General features: G+C 39.3%; 1 protein-coding gene across 2 annotated transcripts in view; it reads right to left on the bottom strand.

The window, feature by feature from the left end:
* Nucleotides 1–3,359: 3,359 nt before the first annotated feature.
* Nucleotides 3,360–16,166, bottom strand: part of Ncbp3 (nuclear cap binding subunit 3) — a 35,855-nt gene continuing 23,048 nt past the window's right edge. For both annotated transcript variants that reach the window (XM_077110511.1, XM_077110512.1), the window contains 5 exons: nt 14,430–14,727; nt 12,185–12,339; nt 10,605–10,766; nt 9,631–9,793; nt 3,360–9,173 (listed from right to left, as the gene is read on the bottom strand). In XM_077110511.1, the coding sequence (XP_076966626.1) occupies nt 9,065–9,173; nt 9,631–9,793; nt 10,605–10,766; nt 12,185–12,339; nt 14,430–14,727 (887 nt within the window). In that variant the 3' untranslated portion in view covers nt 3,360–9,064. The remainder of the gene's footprint in view (nt 9,174–9,630; nt 9,794–10,604; nt 10,767–12,184; nt 12,340–14,429; nt 14,728–16,166) is intronic.

Genomic DNA, 16,166 nt, shown 5'->3' with positions numbered 1-16,166 from the left:
CAATTCATCCTGAGTTCCAGTGGCACTTAGTAGAGCCACACAGGAACTCATCTTCCCAGCACTGGCCCAGAAGGAAAGGGAATATCCCCAAATCAGAGCAGATCCTTTGGTAGGCAGGGCTAGAAACGATGGCTGCAGCTTATTCAAGACTTCCGCAAAACTTCGTGTTTGGAGTGTGATCTTTGGAGTGCCTCAGGAGTCCAGGTAATGATGACTGATGCTGGAAAGGAAGCAGGGCCATTTTCTGCATCTTTGTAGGCCTCTAGAATGCTGACTCATCTTGCATCCATCCAAGATATAAGTATCCAGGCTTGTGAGTGCCTCCAGGCACAAGAACACAGGGGGTCCCTTCAGCCTACCTGATGGAAATACTTTCCCACAAACCCAAACTTAAGGTCCTCAAGTTGGGACCAGGCTTTGTCCCTCCCTCACAGCATGCAATACAAGGTTGTGTGTTCAGCAAATACATATTTATACAAAAGAAAAGGGAAAGTGGTTTCCTAACTCATTTTACTTTAAATGAATGTTAAGGGACCAACTGAAAGGATATTCTACATCAATTTGACTGTAATCTTCAAAACAAATCAATGTCAAGAAAGACAAAAAATGGCTAAGGAACTTCTCCAGCTTAAAGGAAACAAGAGAGGATTACTAAAGGCAGGAAAGTCCTCCATGCTGAATTGGACCCTGGACCAGAAAAAATTAACTATTTTTTAAAGTAGATTATTGGGCCAGCTGACAAAACTGAGGGATGAACTACATAGAAATAAGTAGCTCTCATATAGGCCAGAGATTACATATTTCCTGAATTTGGTAACTATGCTATGGAGATGTGAGGAAATGCCTTTGTTCTTAGGAAACATACACTAAAAAACTCTGTATGGATGAAGGGGCATGATGTACGCAAATAACTCTTAAATAGTTCATGGCTCAGAGAGAAGGGAAAGAAAAAGAAGGAGCCCAGAGGATGAGGAAGGAAAGAATGAATAGTAAAATGTGGCAAAATGTTCTGTTGTCCTTGACACTCTATTATTCTGAAATTATTTCATAATAAAAAGCTCTTTAAAATAATCCAGGGATGGAAGTATGCAGCATGAGGTGGACCCACACTGTCTTGAAAGTGGAAGGGGTTGGTCCCCCAGCCTGTCCCTAGCCTCCAGACACAGGAAAAGGTTCTAAACAGGGCTGGGGTTGTGGCTCAGTTGGTAGAGCACTTGCCTAGAACATATGAGGCACTGGGTTTGGTTCTCAGCACCACATAAAATAAATTAATAAATAAAGGTCCATCAACAATTAAAAAAAAAAAAAAAAGGTTCTAGACACCCACCTGGATTCTGAGTCCTAGGAAGCTGGAAGAATAAATTTATTAAGGGTGCAAGGGAGTCGGGGGCAGAGCAAAGGTACTCACCACCACTCACTGAATGCTCAGTAGGGAGCACTGAACTCAGGGCCAAGGCCTTTCAGGTAAGCCCTCTTCCGAGGGTACCCCAATTTCACAGATGAGGATGCCAACTCCCAGAGAGAAGTTATGTACTTTGCCAAATGCCACATGATTAGTAAGTGGCTGAAGTGGAAATCAAAGAGGTCTGTCTCCTTCAGAACCAGGACACTGAACCATTATAAACCTCCTGCCTTCAAATACACGTGTTTTGAACTTCAAAAAAAAAAAAATTAGGAATTATGGGGCTAGGGCTGGGGCTCAGGCGTAACGCACTTGCCTGGCATGTGTGAGGCACTGGGTTCGAGTCTCAGCACCGCATATAAATAAATAAAAAAGGTCTATCAACAACTAAATTAAAACAAAACAATAGGGACTAGCCCAGCACAGTGGTACATGCTTTTAATCCCAGGGACTCAAGAGGCTGAGTCAGAGGAGGATCTCAAATTCAAGGCTAGCCTCATCAATTTAACAAAACTTAGTCTCAAAATAAAAAGCACTGGGAATGTAATTCCTCTGATTTTAATCCCCCATTACCAAAAAGAGGGAGGAGGCTCATTCCACAAATATAGATTGGCATCATTACATCACTGGGTGCAGTAAATGGAATAGCATCCTCTTCCAAATTAATACACTGAAGCTCTAACCCCGAACATAGCTCTATTTGGAGACATGTCTTTTATTTTTATTTATTTATTTATTTTGAGACATGTCTTTTAGGAGATAATTAAGGTTACCTGAGGTGAGAAGAGTGGAGCCCAGTCCTAGTCCAATAAAATCAGTGGCATTTTAAGGGTCACAAGCACACTCAAAGGAAAGGCCCATGAACTAGGAAACCAGGAAGGCCCTCACCATGATGGCACCCTGAGTTCACTTTCCCAACCTCCAGATCTAATAGAAAATAAATATTTGTTGTTTAAGCCATGCAGTCTATATATTATCATGGCAGCCTGAGCAGACTGATACACTGGGCTACCTACCCAAAACAAGACTGAGTGGGATTTGTATGGTATGTCTACACACATACATGTGCATGTGCTAAAAGTCAGAGGAGTGGCAGAAGGAGCAAGGGAGAGGACTCTCTTATCCTTTTATAGCTGAGGGGCTAGGAAAAGTGCACTGGGGCATGGGACCAGGCTTCTTCCTTGCCCCACCTCCTTCCTGTCTAACTTGCAATTCCCAATGCTCCTTGGAAAGTATAGCAAGGGGTCCTGGACATACATTAGCACCAGAAGAAAACTTGAAGATCATCCAAGTTGCCTGAAAGACAAGGCAACTAAGGCCCAGAGAGGATGGAACTTACTTGGTTTTTCCCAGTTGACTATGAGGTAGAATGAGTCCCTAGGGTCCTAGCCCCAGCTCCAGCCACCATCTTATTTGACTTTCCCCAAAAGATAGTCCTCCTGAGCTAAATATGCTGCCAGTTGTTTACATGCCCTCTGAGGAATACACATCATGAGATCAAACACTTCCACAACAACCCTAGGAAGAGAAAAACAGGAAGACCATGTCTTCTCTCCTGCCAACATATGGGCCTCTTGGTCCTCACTAACCTACACTGGTACGGGGTTGAAGGTGACAAATAGTCTGCAGTACCTCTAAGTCTTAACTACATAAGAATCTGGGCATCTGGAAAGGGCCTCTGGAATCACTCAAATAGATGAGTAGTGAACTCCCCAAGCAGAGTAGTGACTTTGGTAGGTCAAATATTACCCACACTCTTTTGAGTTTTATATACAGTACAGCAAAATTCTACTTTAATGCCTCACAATTATTTAAAATAGGCTTTTGAGGCAGCATTTCCCTAAGATCTCCCAGGAACACTGAAGTTCTGTAAAATGCTCATAGAGTTTCTTTGAGGTAAAATAAAATTAAAAAAAGCATTACAGTATTTTTTTTTATCATTTATTTTATTTTATAAACATGTAAGAAAAGTAGATGTTTATTGTTGGTCAAATTATGCAATCACAATCTTCCTTGAAGCAAATGTGCTATTCTCAAGATTACAAAAAGCACTCTCTCCTTTTAGTTCTTATCTTAAAGAAAAAAACGACTTAACTTCTAATTTACTTCTTGTTATATAGATTTAAAAGTAAATACTCATGCATCAAACTTGCTTCTTACCAGTTAATTAATCTGTGAAGCCACAATTTGCTGTTGACTGTAATCCAATGTGCATGTTAGCATTTCATCATGACCTTAAAGGATGCTCGGCATAATAAGTTTGAGGAATGTTGCTTTAGGCCACAGAGCTGCTGCTGGAATAAACTGTTTCTTCTGCTGCTGGAATAAACTGTTTCTTGTCACCTGTCTGGATGGCTCTCACTTTCCTCACCAATAGGACCAGAGGCTACAAACTGACTCAGCAGGCCCTCTTTCATGCCTCTCACCCACCAGCTTCCTTTCCCTCCTATCCCAGGGCAGAAGAATTGTTTTTGTAAAAAACAGTCTGAACTATATGCATTATTTCCTAGCAAATTCTTTAAGGAGGTGGGGAAGCTTCAGCTCAGATATAGCCCAACCATCAAAATCTGATGTTTACTGAGGTCTATGTAATGAGAACTTTTTTTCTTATACCATTGAATAATTTTCCCCTTTTTGTATCTGGTGGGCTCATCTAGAATAGGCTAGACTGCAGATAATGGTGATTCATCTGGACAGGGTTATAACAATTATTTCCTGAACACCTGTAAAGCACTACTTACTCTGGGCTCTCCTGGTGCTAGGCTACAGAGAAAACAACATGGAGACATGTGCTTTGTTACAAGCTTATAGGCTAGATGGAAAACAAAACAGGAAAATAAGGCATTGCACATCCATGGCAGAAATGTGAGTAGCCTGTAAGAGGATGGGCCTCAAGGATGCAGCTGTTTAATGGAAGACCTGCTAGGTGCCAACCATGATGGCAGGCACTGGGTAAACCCTGATGAACAAGCCTGACATGGTCCCTGCTCTCACAGAGCTTACAGTCTAGCAAAACAGACAAACTAAGAATAGGAAATTGCAGTCCAGTGTATAAGGGTGCTGAATTGGGGCAGTAGTGATTTTGCATTATACGTACACTTTTCACTTAGTTAACACAACAGTATTTATCCGAAAAATAAAGTTTAAAAAAAAAAATTTAAAAAGACAAGGAGAAGCCAGGCGCTGTGGCACACTCCTGTAATCCCAGCAGCTTGGGAGGCTGAGGCAGGGGGATCGTGAGTTCAAAGCCAGCCTCAGGAAAAGTGAGGCACTAAGCAACTTATGGAGACTTTGTCTCTAAATAAATACAAAATAGGGCTGGGGATGTGGCTCTGTGGCCAAGTGCCCCTGAGTTCAATCCCTGGTACCCTCCCCCAAAATAAGACAAGAAGAAAGAAAAACAATTTCAAGTGGCTTGGCCATTCCATCTTTCTCTCCTTCCCTCAGTAAGCCCAAACACGCAGTACTGCCTGGGCAAGTTTTTGCCTCTGTGGCCTGCCAAAGTTTCAAGCTCCTCAAAAGTGACCTTCTCACTTAGTGTGATTCTAACACCTAAATATCAGTGAGTTTGTATAACATGGCTCTAACTGCAGGTCAACTACTTCAAATGTTACTCAACCAAAGGAACAGTGATCTCTTCCCATACAGACAAAACTGACTGCAAGCTGCAAGGGACCTTGTGATAGTGGTCTTCAATGTGGCACTTGCCTTGGAATTTCGATTATATTCAATTATGATCTTAGATGCTGATGACTTTTTCCTTTCTTTTTTTTAGTACTGGGATTAAACCTAGGGGCACTTTACCACTAAACTACATCCCCAGTCCCTTTGATTTATTTTAAGACAGGGTCTCGCTAAACTGCTAAGGCTGGCCTCAAACTCATCATCCTCCTGGCTCAGACCCTCAAAATGAACTGCTGAGATTATAAGTGTGCACCACCACATACAACTTAGATGCTGACTATAACCTAACCCTGGACTCAGCTACAACTCCTTTGTGGCAATATCATGGGACACACAGAAAAAGCCTGTACTTTGGCTCTGGAAATTTAGGCTACTTCCTGTAAGAGCCCCTAAGACCTCAAGAATAAGGGGAATAAAGAAGGCAAGGCTGAGGCAGGAGGAGGAGAAAATGGGGGTAAACATGTTATGGGGTAGGAGGGCAAACTGCAGAGTCTGGAAGGATGGTGAGATCAAGAGGGATCCAGAGAATTAGTAAGCAGAAGGCAGGGGAGAACAGGACAGAAATAATGCCAGAAGCTAGATCTTGACCAGCTTTATAAGCTATCAAAGGACAAGAATTTATTCCAAAAGTAAATGGTGAAGCTCTAGAAAGATTTCAAGCAGAGGAAACACAGGATCAGATTTATATTTAAGAAAGTTCATTCCATGTAGGGTGCAGTGGTACGTGTCTGTAATCCCAGCGATTTAGGAGAATGAGGCAGGAGGATCAAAAGTTTGAGAGCAGCCTCAATTTAGCAAGACCTTGTATTCAAATTTAAAAAAAGGGCTGGGAATGTAGCTCAGAGGTAGAGACTTCCTGAATCAAATCCCCAGTATTCCTCCCCACAAAAAAAGTTCATCCTGAAGCACATGAAAAATTGCCCAATATGATTGGTCATTAGGAAAATAAAAATTAAAACCAATGAGACAACATTTCATATTGGAAAATACAAAATGTTGGCAAAGATGTGGGGGTAACTGGAACCCACATACATTGCTGGTAAGAAAGGAAAAGACACAGCTACTTAGGAAGCCTGGCAGTTTCTCAAAAAATTACAGAAAGTTATCATATGACCAGCAATTCCACTCCAAAGTAAAAGAATATAGAAAACTTATATCCATGAAAAAACCTATACATGAATGTTCATAGAAACCTATTCATAATAGCCAAAAAGTGGAGACAACCCAAATGTACATTTACTGATGAATGGATAAATAAAATGTAGTATATCCATACAATGAAATATCATTTATCAATTTAAAAAAATGAAGTGCTGATATAGTGCAACATGGATAACCTTGAAAATATGATAAGCAAAAGAATATATGACTCCATTTATACAAAAATATCCAGAACAGGAAAATCCATAAAGACAGAAAGATTAGCAGTTGCCAAGGGCTAGAAAAGGGGAAAAAATGGGAATGACTACTAAGAAGTACAGCATTTCTTTTTTGGTGATGAAATGTTCTAAAATTTATTATGCCGATGGCTAAACACTGAGGTATATATATATTGTAAATGAGTGAATCATATGCTATGCATATCATATCTCAACTAAGCTGCCAATAACACATGTCTACCCCAACTGCAATGTGCAGAATGGAGAGGGACAGTCAGGCAGAGGCCAAGGAAGAGGGAATGAAATACACAGTGAAACAAGATCAGATTTATGGAAACAGACTGGGAGGAGCGGGTGGCAGGGGAGGATAGTTTACATCTTGTGGCGGGCTCTTAAAATTCTCATGGGTACCTAGTACTTCTCCCATGAGGGAGAGTGGTAAACTGAAATGAGGTATCTGCAGTCATTATCAAGCAGCAAAATTGTATTTAAAATATCCTACATGTAAGGACTAAGAGGAATACAAAAAGCATGTAGCCCTACTGCCTTCATGTACAGAGTGCCCCAGAGAAAAACATGCCAGAGTGCTCACCAATCTGTCCCCACTGTCCTGCCTGTTTTTGTTTTTGTTTATTTTCCCCAATACTAAGGATTGAATCCAGGGAATATTTATTGCTGAGCTACATCCCTGGCACAATTTTTTTATTTTGAGTCAGGGTCTCACTAAGTTGCTAAGGATGGCCTCAAACTAGGGATCTCCTGCCTTAGCCTCTAGAGTCTCTGTGATCACAGAGGTGCACCAGGCCCATCCTCTCACTCCAAAGCTCCAAAGATAGGGCTGAGCATCCACGGCACACTTGGGACACTGTAAGACCTGAGTGGCTGTAGAGTGAGAGAGGCAGAGAAACCAGTAAATTTAGGAGATTAAAGAGTTCTAAAAAGCCATAGAGCAGACGAGTTGAACTTCTATTGGGAAACAAAAAAAAGGAAAGTCTCTGAAGGGGAATTTTCTAAACCCTATAGAGACCATGTCAGTTAGGAAACCACAAGGATATCACTAACTCATCAGTAGAACCAGAGACTATGATAGGATAGGGATAAGTCCCTATCCACAACCTCATGGCTGCCATTGTTTCTTTGACCCTTGGGCCACCTACAACACAAAGCAGTACTGAATAGTCCACTGCAAAGGCAGCTTGGGAAGAGTAAAACACCACTGAGATGCTCCAACAAAGCCAGAAGCTCATTCATTTGCTAGGTGTAAAATTAAGGCCCAGGTCCATGGAGCAGAGCCAGCAGTTGGCACACAGGTATCTGACTCACAGGCCTTGTACTTCTAACTCTACCAATCCCCCAAACCCTAAAATCTTCTTCCTAAGAACCTGGCTCTGAGCTGAATGCTTCACAAGGCAAGTAGAGTTGAGCTGGGAAATCACAGAGGCCTGTCTCCACTGGCAAAGAAGTCAGAACCACCTCTTTCCTAGAACCCTAGGAAGCCGAAATATGCCTTGGTTATATGATCTCATCTTTCTAAAGGGAGGAAAAAAAAGCAGATTAACCAACAAAATATAGTATAATACAGTTTTCATTACAGCCCTCAAGACTCACAGCCTTTACCCTCTTTATTAACAACACTGTTGTGCATTTATTAGCATCACAGTGTAATCAACTACCAATATGACATCAACTCAGCCACAAGATCTCCAGGATCCAGGGTTGCACTGGGTTTGGAACAATCCGGGCAAGTGAAGAATTGTAGCATCACAAAAGGGATTAAAGCCTTACTACTTACTATCTCTTTAACTCCCAAGTTCTAATGAAGTGAAGTGAAATGCAACTTTTAAGCCTGTAGAAGAATATGGTATTAAATACTTCAACATAAAAATCAGACAGGAAGACAAAATAATCTACCTCCTTTTTATGGTAAAATAATCTGAAAGGAGCTAAAAAATAAACTAAAAATTTCTGAAACTATTATCTCATTTGCCAGTTTTCAAGAAGTCTTCAGTCACAACTTAGAGACAGAAAGAATAAATTATCAATGTTTCACTTCTAAAGTGATAATAAACAAGATCCCATCTCAGATGGATGGATTTTTTTTTTCTACAGTGGCCAAAAAGCAAGTTAAATTCTATGTACAAAAAACAGACCATACACTTAGGATCATTTAAAAATAATGAGACTCCTCTCTTTGTCTTCTTCTAAAGTATATAATATATATTTAACAGCACAAAGAAGACACCACTTGAACTTCCCTGTAGCCAACAGGAGAAACTTCCACATATAAAAATTAAAAATTTAAACTTTTAAATCATTAATATTTTTAAAACATAATACAGACTTAAAAAATTGTTCAACGTTAACCCATGACCCCACCCCTAGCACAAAAATCAACCCCAAATCCAGAAGTCACAGTTTTTTGTTCCTAAAAACCCCACAGCACTGAACTTTATCTTCACATCAAGCTGACAGCCAGTAAGAGGCCTCTAACAGAAATTCCCAAGGGAGGAACGGAAGCACGATTGATGCTGCGTCTCTTATCTACCTGGGCGGCACTGGTGTACCTCTGAGGTCAGGTCCACGAGATTCGACCCCCACATTACGGTCCTGGAAGGGTGAGCTGGCAGTTTCCCTCATCTTCCCCCTCGGAGGCTGTCCAATAAGCACCTGGGAATTGACTTTTCTTGGGAAAAGGGTGCTGGTAACAGCTGTCAGGGCCAAGGCAATAGTGAGAAGTTCAGTTCTCTGCTCTTTGGATGAACTGTGTAAAACATTTCTTTTTAAAAGACACAATGTTAAAAATATTAAGAAAAACGTCTACAAAATCTGCAGGGCTGCCTTTTTCTCAAAGGGTAAAGCTTGTGGGGTAGTGGGGAAAGAATTGAGGGCCCAAAACTATAACTGCAGCAAAAGAGAGATGCCCTTCAAAACTTGTCACATTCTTAAGAAAACTTGCTGAAGCAGCAAGAGCTGAGGGTGACTGTATGAGTAGGAGCAGGGGGGGCGCCAACTCCTGCAGGGAAGGTTCCTACCACGCACCCTACCCTGCGCAAGAATGTCAGGCTTTAGGCAGCTGCAAGGCCCTGGGGGCATCAAGACTCTGCCTCTGAACCAGAGCTGCTTTCCCGACTAACTTCAATCTGGAGAGATGGTAAGTTATCTAACCGGCTCTTCTTTTGGCGAGACTGTTCTTTCTCCTTAATCAGAGCCCCCCACGCCCTTTGTAGCTCGGAGTCATCTTCCTCAGTGCCAGGTGACCTGTGATCCACTTTTTTCATATTCTTTTCTTTGGTCTTGGGTGCAGATCCTAAGCGAGTCCATAAGCTACCTGTTTGGGTGAGAAGGCATTTTAGTTTGGCAGCCAATGCTGAGATCCAGAGTAGTTCTGAGGAAGCAGGGGCACTGACAAACCCCTGACATGCAAGAGAGATTAATGTCTGTAACACTTGGAACCACTGTACAGCCAAGGCTTAAAAAAAAAAAAAAATCTCACTTCCCTGGCTGCAGCAGCTTCTACTTGCAAATGAAGGGGTCAGGACTGAATGGGAGATCCTTACTGCTAGGAGCAGGTGCCCCCATGTCCAGCACATGAGAGGCTATTCCCTGCCACACCTGCCCGGACTGGGTGAGACTCACCACACTGTGTGCTGCTTCACTCTGCCAGGAAATTGTAGCTCTAACATTCTGCAAATTGAGGGGGGCCTGTAAACTATTTTCAGCATATGTCCATTCATTTTTTAAAGTATACTTTATTAAAATCTAACAAGAGAAAAATACGTGTTTAGAATTTTATCGTGCAGATACTCTATAAAGCAATTAAAAGTTTAACTTATGAAGAGTATAACAATGTGGAAAAATGATTACAATAAAATACCATATAAAAAGAATAGGATATGTATATGGACAAAGACTGGAATACATACATGAAACTAAAAAGAACTGTGCTAATCTAAAAGAAGCAGGGGTATGTATTCTTTTCTACTGTCTAAACTTTCTTGTTAGCCTTATGATGATGATGACAATAACCATGACCACAATGATGATAATGGAAGAGAAAAATAATTTATTTGTAGCAAGTGATGCTCCTTGCCTCTGCTCTTGTCCAATTTCCCATTCCCATCATTTTTAAGGTTACCTACCTGATTTCTTCTCCCGAGTATCAGAGTAGAGGCCTTTAATATCTTGCCTGGGAACACCTAGCCTACTATGTACATCTGAAGAGGGCTCTCTCCGAACCACTGGGTTACTACTAAAAGCCTTTTCTGGAGAATAAGGTCTTTTTCCTAACCGCTGTCGTATATCTGGAAAAAGAAAAAAGTACTACAGTGATCAAATGTGCGTGTTTCATTACTTGTACTGTTAACCTGAAATTTCTTATAGACCTGGTACCAAATCTCCCTGAGTGAGGACATAGGACCAGACATAATCAACCTTCCAAAAGACTCTTTTCTTGGGCTGGGGCTGTGGCTCAGAGGTAGAGTGCTTGCCTACCATGTGTGAGGCACTGGGTTTGATCCCCAGCACCACATACACATAAAATCAAGATATTGTGTCCACCTATAACTAAAAAATAAATATATATTTAAAAAAAAAAGACTCTTTTCTTCATAATTAATCTACATTATTTTGCTAGGGAATTTCAGAGGCAGATGCTATCACCGGGAAAAGAATCTCAATTCAGAAAAAAATTTCTGAAGCAGGAACATCTTTTTTTTTTTTTTGGCAGGGGGGAACCAAGCAAGACTAAATAACTTATGAAAACTCCAAGTTCCCCAAGGGGAGAAGCCACACTCTTTGAACATATAAGTTGTTCTCAATAAACTTATTTCATTTAACCAGTAAACATAAGATGATTGGCAAAAAGCAAAGGATCAAGGCCAGATGTCCCAAGCCAAATTTGTTTGTTTTTCCTCTTACCCCTTCTCACAAAGCTATTTGAACTGGTTCCCCCTAACAGCAACAACACTAGTGACAATCATTAGCAAAAGCCTTGTGCTGGGGCTCTTGCCCATTTTACTTAAACTGCTCCCAGAGAGAGGCACCCATTTATCTCCCTGATCACTCAGGCTGAGCCCCTTCTATGTTTCTCTGCCTTTTCCCCCTTACTTCCCAGCACCAAGTCTTCCTTCCCAAGACTGAGAACAGGATGTTCTCACCGTTTCTGTCTCTGCTGTCCCTGACCTAGTTCAGGTTCTCATTATTTACTTAACTCTCTAACCCACCCTACTCCATCCTCAAGTTATCTTTCTAGAACACATAAACCATTTCTTCTAAGAAGCCTTCCACAATTCTCCCAGTAGATCTATGATGGTTTTGTAGTCTTTCCAAAGATTTCTTACATGCCAGCTTCTAACCCAGGCCTGACAGCAAGCACAACTGCATACCTGCTATATGAATGCATGCATAAATGGTCTAGTTTAAACTCTTAACCATTTATAAAACTACCCAATTTAATTTCTACTATTCTTGCATACAATGTATACCAATGACATAAAGAGTAAAATAATTATTTTGAACAAAAATATTAAAAGCTAGTTTTGCCAAAGTCCAATTATTTTTCATGTCCTGAAATTCCAATATAAAACCAAAATTTTGACATGATGAACAGAAATTTAAATCAGTTCAAAACAGCAAAGTTTTTATCGAAAAACCTATCCTTGCCCCAGTTTGCTCTCTGGAGCTCAGAATGAAGCCCAGGAACATAAATGAAGAAAGATACCTGATTTAGTACTGCTGACTGGTGGCCGTGGACGGGAGTGCTGGCGTTTTTCATCTAACAGGTGTCGGACATCTGCAAATTTCTCAGGTGGCAATTTGCTACCAATTCTGTTTTTTATATTGCTCGTGGATATACTATCTGCCCTCATGGAGTTCCTTAAAAAAAAAAAAGTAAAGTGCACAGTTAGTCAACTTCAACTATGAAATAAAGCCCAAGCAATAATCTCATACTCTAGAAAAAACAACTTAAGAGACGCAACCCATTATGGCCAACATTCACTTACAAATACCACATACGATTATAACTTACTAAGGAAAACCAAGATCATCTTGCTGTGAAGAGACTAGTAAGGTTGAGCAGAATTTTGCTGTTTCCCATGGTGAGTTCCACTCATGATACCCATACACTATCACAGAGTACATAACTATAAGCACCCTTCTTCTGGGACAAACAAATATTAGGCTGAGGCCTGCAAAGAGCTTCTGCTCACCTAGAATGTGATCTGGCTGTAGTCAACACATATAGAGTCTATAATCCCCTTCTTTAAAGGGCAGACTTCTCTGTCAACGAGTTCTACTACCATGCTATGTACCAACATTATTCTGCCAGTAGGCTCTATTAGGAAGTTCTATGAAAATTAAAAATAATGATGTGAGTTCAAGAAGAACTCAAATTATCATTATTTGCTAACATGATTCTATACTTAAAGGATCCAAAAACTCCACCAGAAAACTTCTAGAATTAATGAATTCAGCAAAGTAGCAGGATATAAAATCAATACCCATAAATCAAATGCATTGCTATACATCAGTGATGAAATCTTCTGAAAGAGAAATTAGGAAAACTACCCCATTCATAGCAGCCTCAAAAAAATAAAATACTTGGGAATCAACTTAACAAAAGAGGTGAAAGACCTCTATGATGAAAACTACAGAAGACTAAAGAAAGAAATTGAAGAAGATCTTAGAAGATGGAAAAGATTTCCCATGCTCTTGGATAGGCAAAATTAATATTGTCAAAATGGCCATACTAACCAAAACGCTATACAGATTCAATGTGACTCCAATTAAAATCCCAATGTCATTCCTTATAGAAACAGAAAATCAGCATACTATAGTAACACAGCCACACCAGGTTCATAGCAGCTCAATTCACAATAGCTAAACTGTGGAAGCAACCTAGATGCCCTTCAATAGATAAATGGATAAGGAAACTGTGGTAATCACACATAATGGAATATTACTCAGCAATAAAAGAGAATAAAATTATGGTATTCACAGGTAAATGGGTGGAATTGGAGAACATCATGCTAAGCAAAGTAAGTCAATCCCAAAAAACCAAAGGCTGAATGTTCTCTCTGGTAAGTGGATGCTGATTCATAATGGGGAGGGGGGATGCATGGGAAAAATGGAGGAACTTTGGACAAAGGGGAGGAGGGTAAGGAGGGTGCATGGGGGTAGGAAACATGGTGGAATGAGACGGACATCATTACCTAGGTACATGTATGACTGTATATATGGTGTGACACTACTTGTGTACAACCACAGAAATGTAAAATGAATCAAAATGCATTCTGCTGTCATATACACCTAATTAAATTAATTTTAAAAATACTAATGATGTGAACAAGGCCATACAAACAAATCAATCAGCTTTAAAGGTCTTTCTCCCTTCCGCCAAATGTATCACCAAGAACATCATAAACCATCCCCAGAATATAACTCTTGGGAGTTTTAGATATACTATCTGCAGTCACTGAATATGCTCATCCCTAATAGTAAAAAAAAGTACACATTAAAATAACTATATTTTTTGTTCATAAAAGATTAGGAAAAATGGAATACCTAAGGTTGGTGTAGATATGGGTAATAGGTGTAGTATGGGTACAACCTGGAAGGAAATCTAGTATAGTAATTAGACTTTGAGGAATCTATCTAGTTAATAAAATAGTAAGAAAATAAACCTAAATGCCCATCAATAAGGAATTAAGTGAATCATGATACTTTCAAACAATAGACTACATGTGGTTGAAAAAAACAAGATGTCTATAATATATTAAATGGGGAAAAGCACACTGCAAACAATATAAATACCATTGCGTCATTTCTATACAAATATACCTATAGTTTCTTTGTATATTATGTATATGCAGAAAATAACTAGAAGGTTATTCACTTAACTGCTAATAATTGTTCTCATGAGGGTCTAGGAATACAGGGAACTTTTACTGATAAAACACTTTTACCTAATATTTTTCAGTTGAGATTCTACTTCGTCGGCATACATAGTCATTTTCATGCTTTTCTTTGGTGAGGGAGTGGAAATCATTTTCAGTTCTAGATCATAGTCCATTTCATCTGAGTCTGAGCTGCTGGCACTGGACCGCCTAGACACACTCCGCTCCCGGGTCTGCTTAAGAGCTGGAAGCTCCTCATGGTACTCTACCACCACCCTGTCATCTGCATCCATGTCCTGGTCTTCCTCCTCCTCCTCTTCCTCCTCTTCCTCCTCCTCAATAGGTTCCTCAGGAACATTCACTAATGCTGAAGAAATTTAACCAAAAGACATTAGGAAAAGCTTAGCTAAAACTAGTAAATGTGATTTTCTATTCTACAAAGGAGAAAAATTCCCACCCCTGAGATTTATTGGAGCATTATCCATAACAGAGCCAAACCAGATACCATTCAGATGTCCAGAAGAGAATGGTTGGATAAAGTATGATCTAGCAGGTTAATGGAATATTATATATAAAATTATTTAAATTACAGTCAATTCTCATTATTTACAAGTTCTGTATTTGCAAATCTGTCAAAATTACTTGTAACCCTAAGTCAATATTTGGGGTACTTTCAAGGTCATTTGCAGACACGTGCAGAGCAACCAAGAAATTTGAGTCACTGGATGAGTTAGTTTCCAGCAGAGGTCAAACAAAGCAACACTCTACTTTTTTGTTTCATCTCTCATACTGTAAGAAACATCCTTTTTCTAGTCTACTGACTGTCTTATTTTTCTGCTACTTATGCTTTTTGTTGGTGAAAATGAAACAGCACAGCATTCTTAGTGTTGTTATTAAGTGCATGAAGGCTGTGATATGACTTAAAGAGTAAATACATGTGTTAGATAAGCCTAATTCAGGCCTAAGTTAAAGTACTGTTGTTGGCTGTGAATTCACTGTTCATTAATCAACAATATATGTAAACTAATGTATCTTTAAACAGCTGATGAAAATAGCGTGACCTAAGGCTTCGTATTGTTAGTATTTACTATTTTAATGTTTGCAGTGACTTCATAGCACACAACCACACCAATTACTGAAAGTCAATTATTAATTTTAAAGTTTATGGAAAAATGCTTATAATAAGTGAATATAAAATATATATTTATAGAATTATAAATATTTATTATGAAAATAACCATGGGAAAAATATAAAATGAAATCAGTTGTTATATTAGGGACTAGAATTAGGGGCAATTTACTTTTTAATTTCTTTAGCATAAAGAGTGGATATCTTAACTGAAATTGGAAAAGTATAATAGAAAAACATACGCATTATTAATACTCAGACTTCAAACTCATTAAGTAAAAATATATAGATTTCACCTCTTCCTATCCCATTCCAGTGATAAGTGTACATGTTTTTCTGTTTGTATGATGACTTGACTAGTTCTATAAACATGTAGAAGATTCCACACATTAAGTTCAAATAAAAACAAATCTTCATAAAACATTAAGAAAATGATTAATTTACTAAATAAGCATGAAGAAAAAAGAAAGAGAAAGACCCAAGTCATGATATCCCATTTTTCTATGGTACTCATGGGCACAAATCAATAAGCATAAAGCACTCAACATAACAGCCTATTTACATTATCAGAAAAGGAACAATAAAATCAGCCCATTTGATCAGATAATTTAAAAAATTATTTTTCATGCAGTTGTTGATATTAATAGTAAAAAAATTAGGTTTCTAAGAAAAGTTTT

This window comes from Callospermophilus lateralis, chromosome 11 (assembly GCF_048772815.1).
Source record: "Callospermophilus lateralis isolate mCalLat2 chromosome 11, mCalLat2.hap1, whole genome shotgun sequence".
Classification (NCBI taxonomy): domain Eukaryota; kingdom Metazoa; phylum Chordata; class Mammalia; order Rodentia; family Sciuridae; genus Callospermophilus; species Callospermophilus lateralis.
Note: the sequence above shows the minus strand (reverse complement) of the source record. Positions and strands in the feature narration are given on the sequence as shown.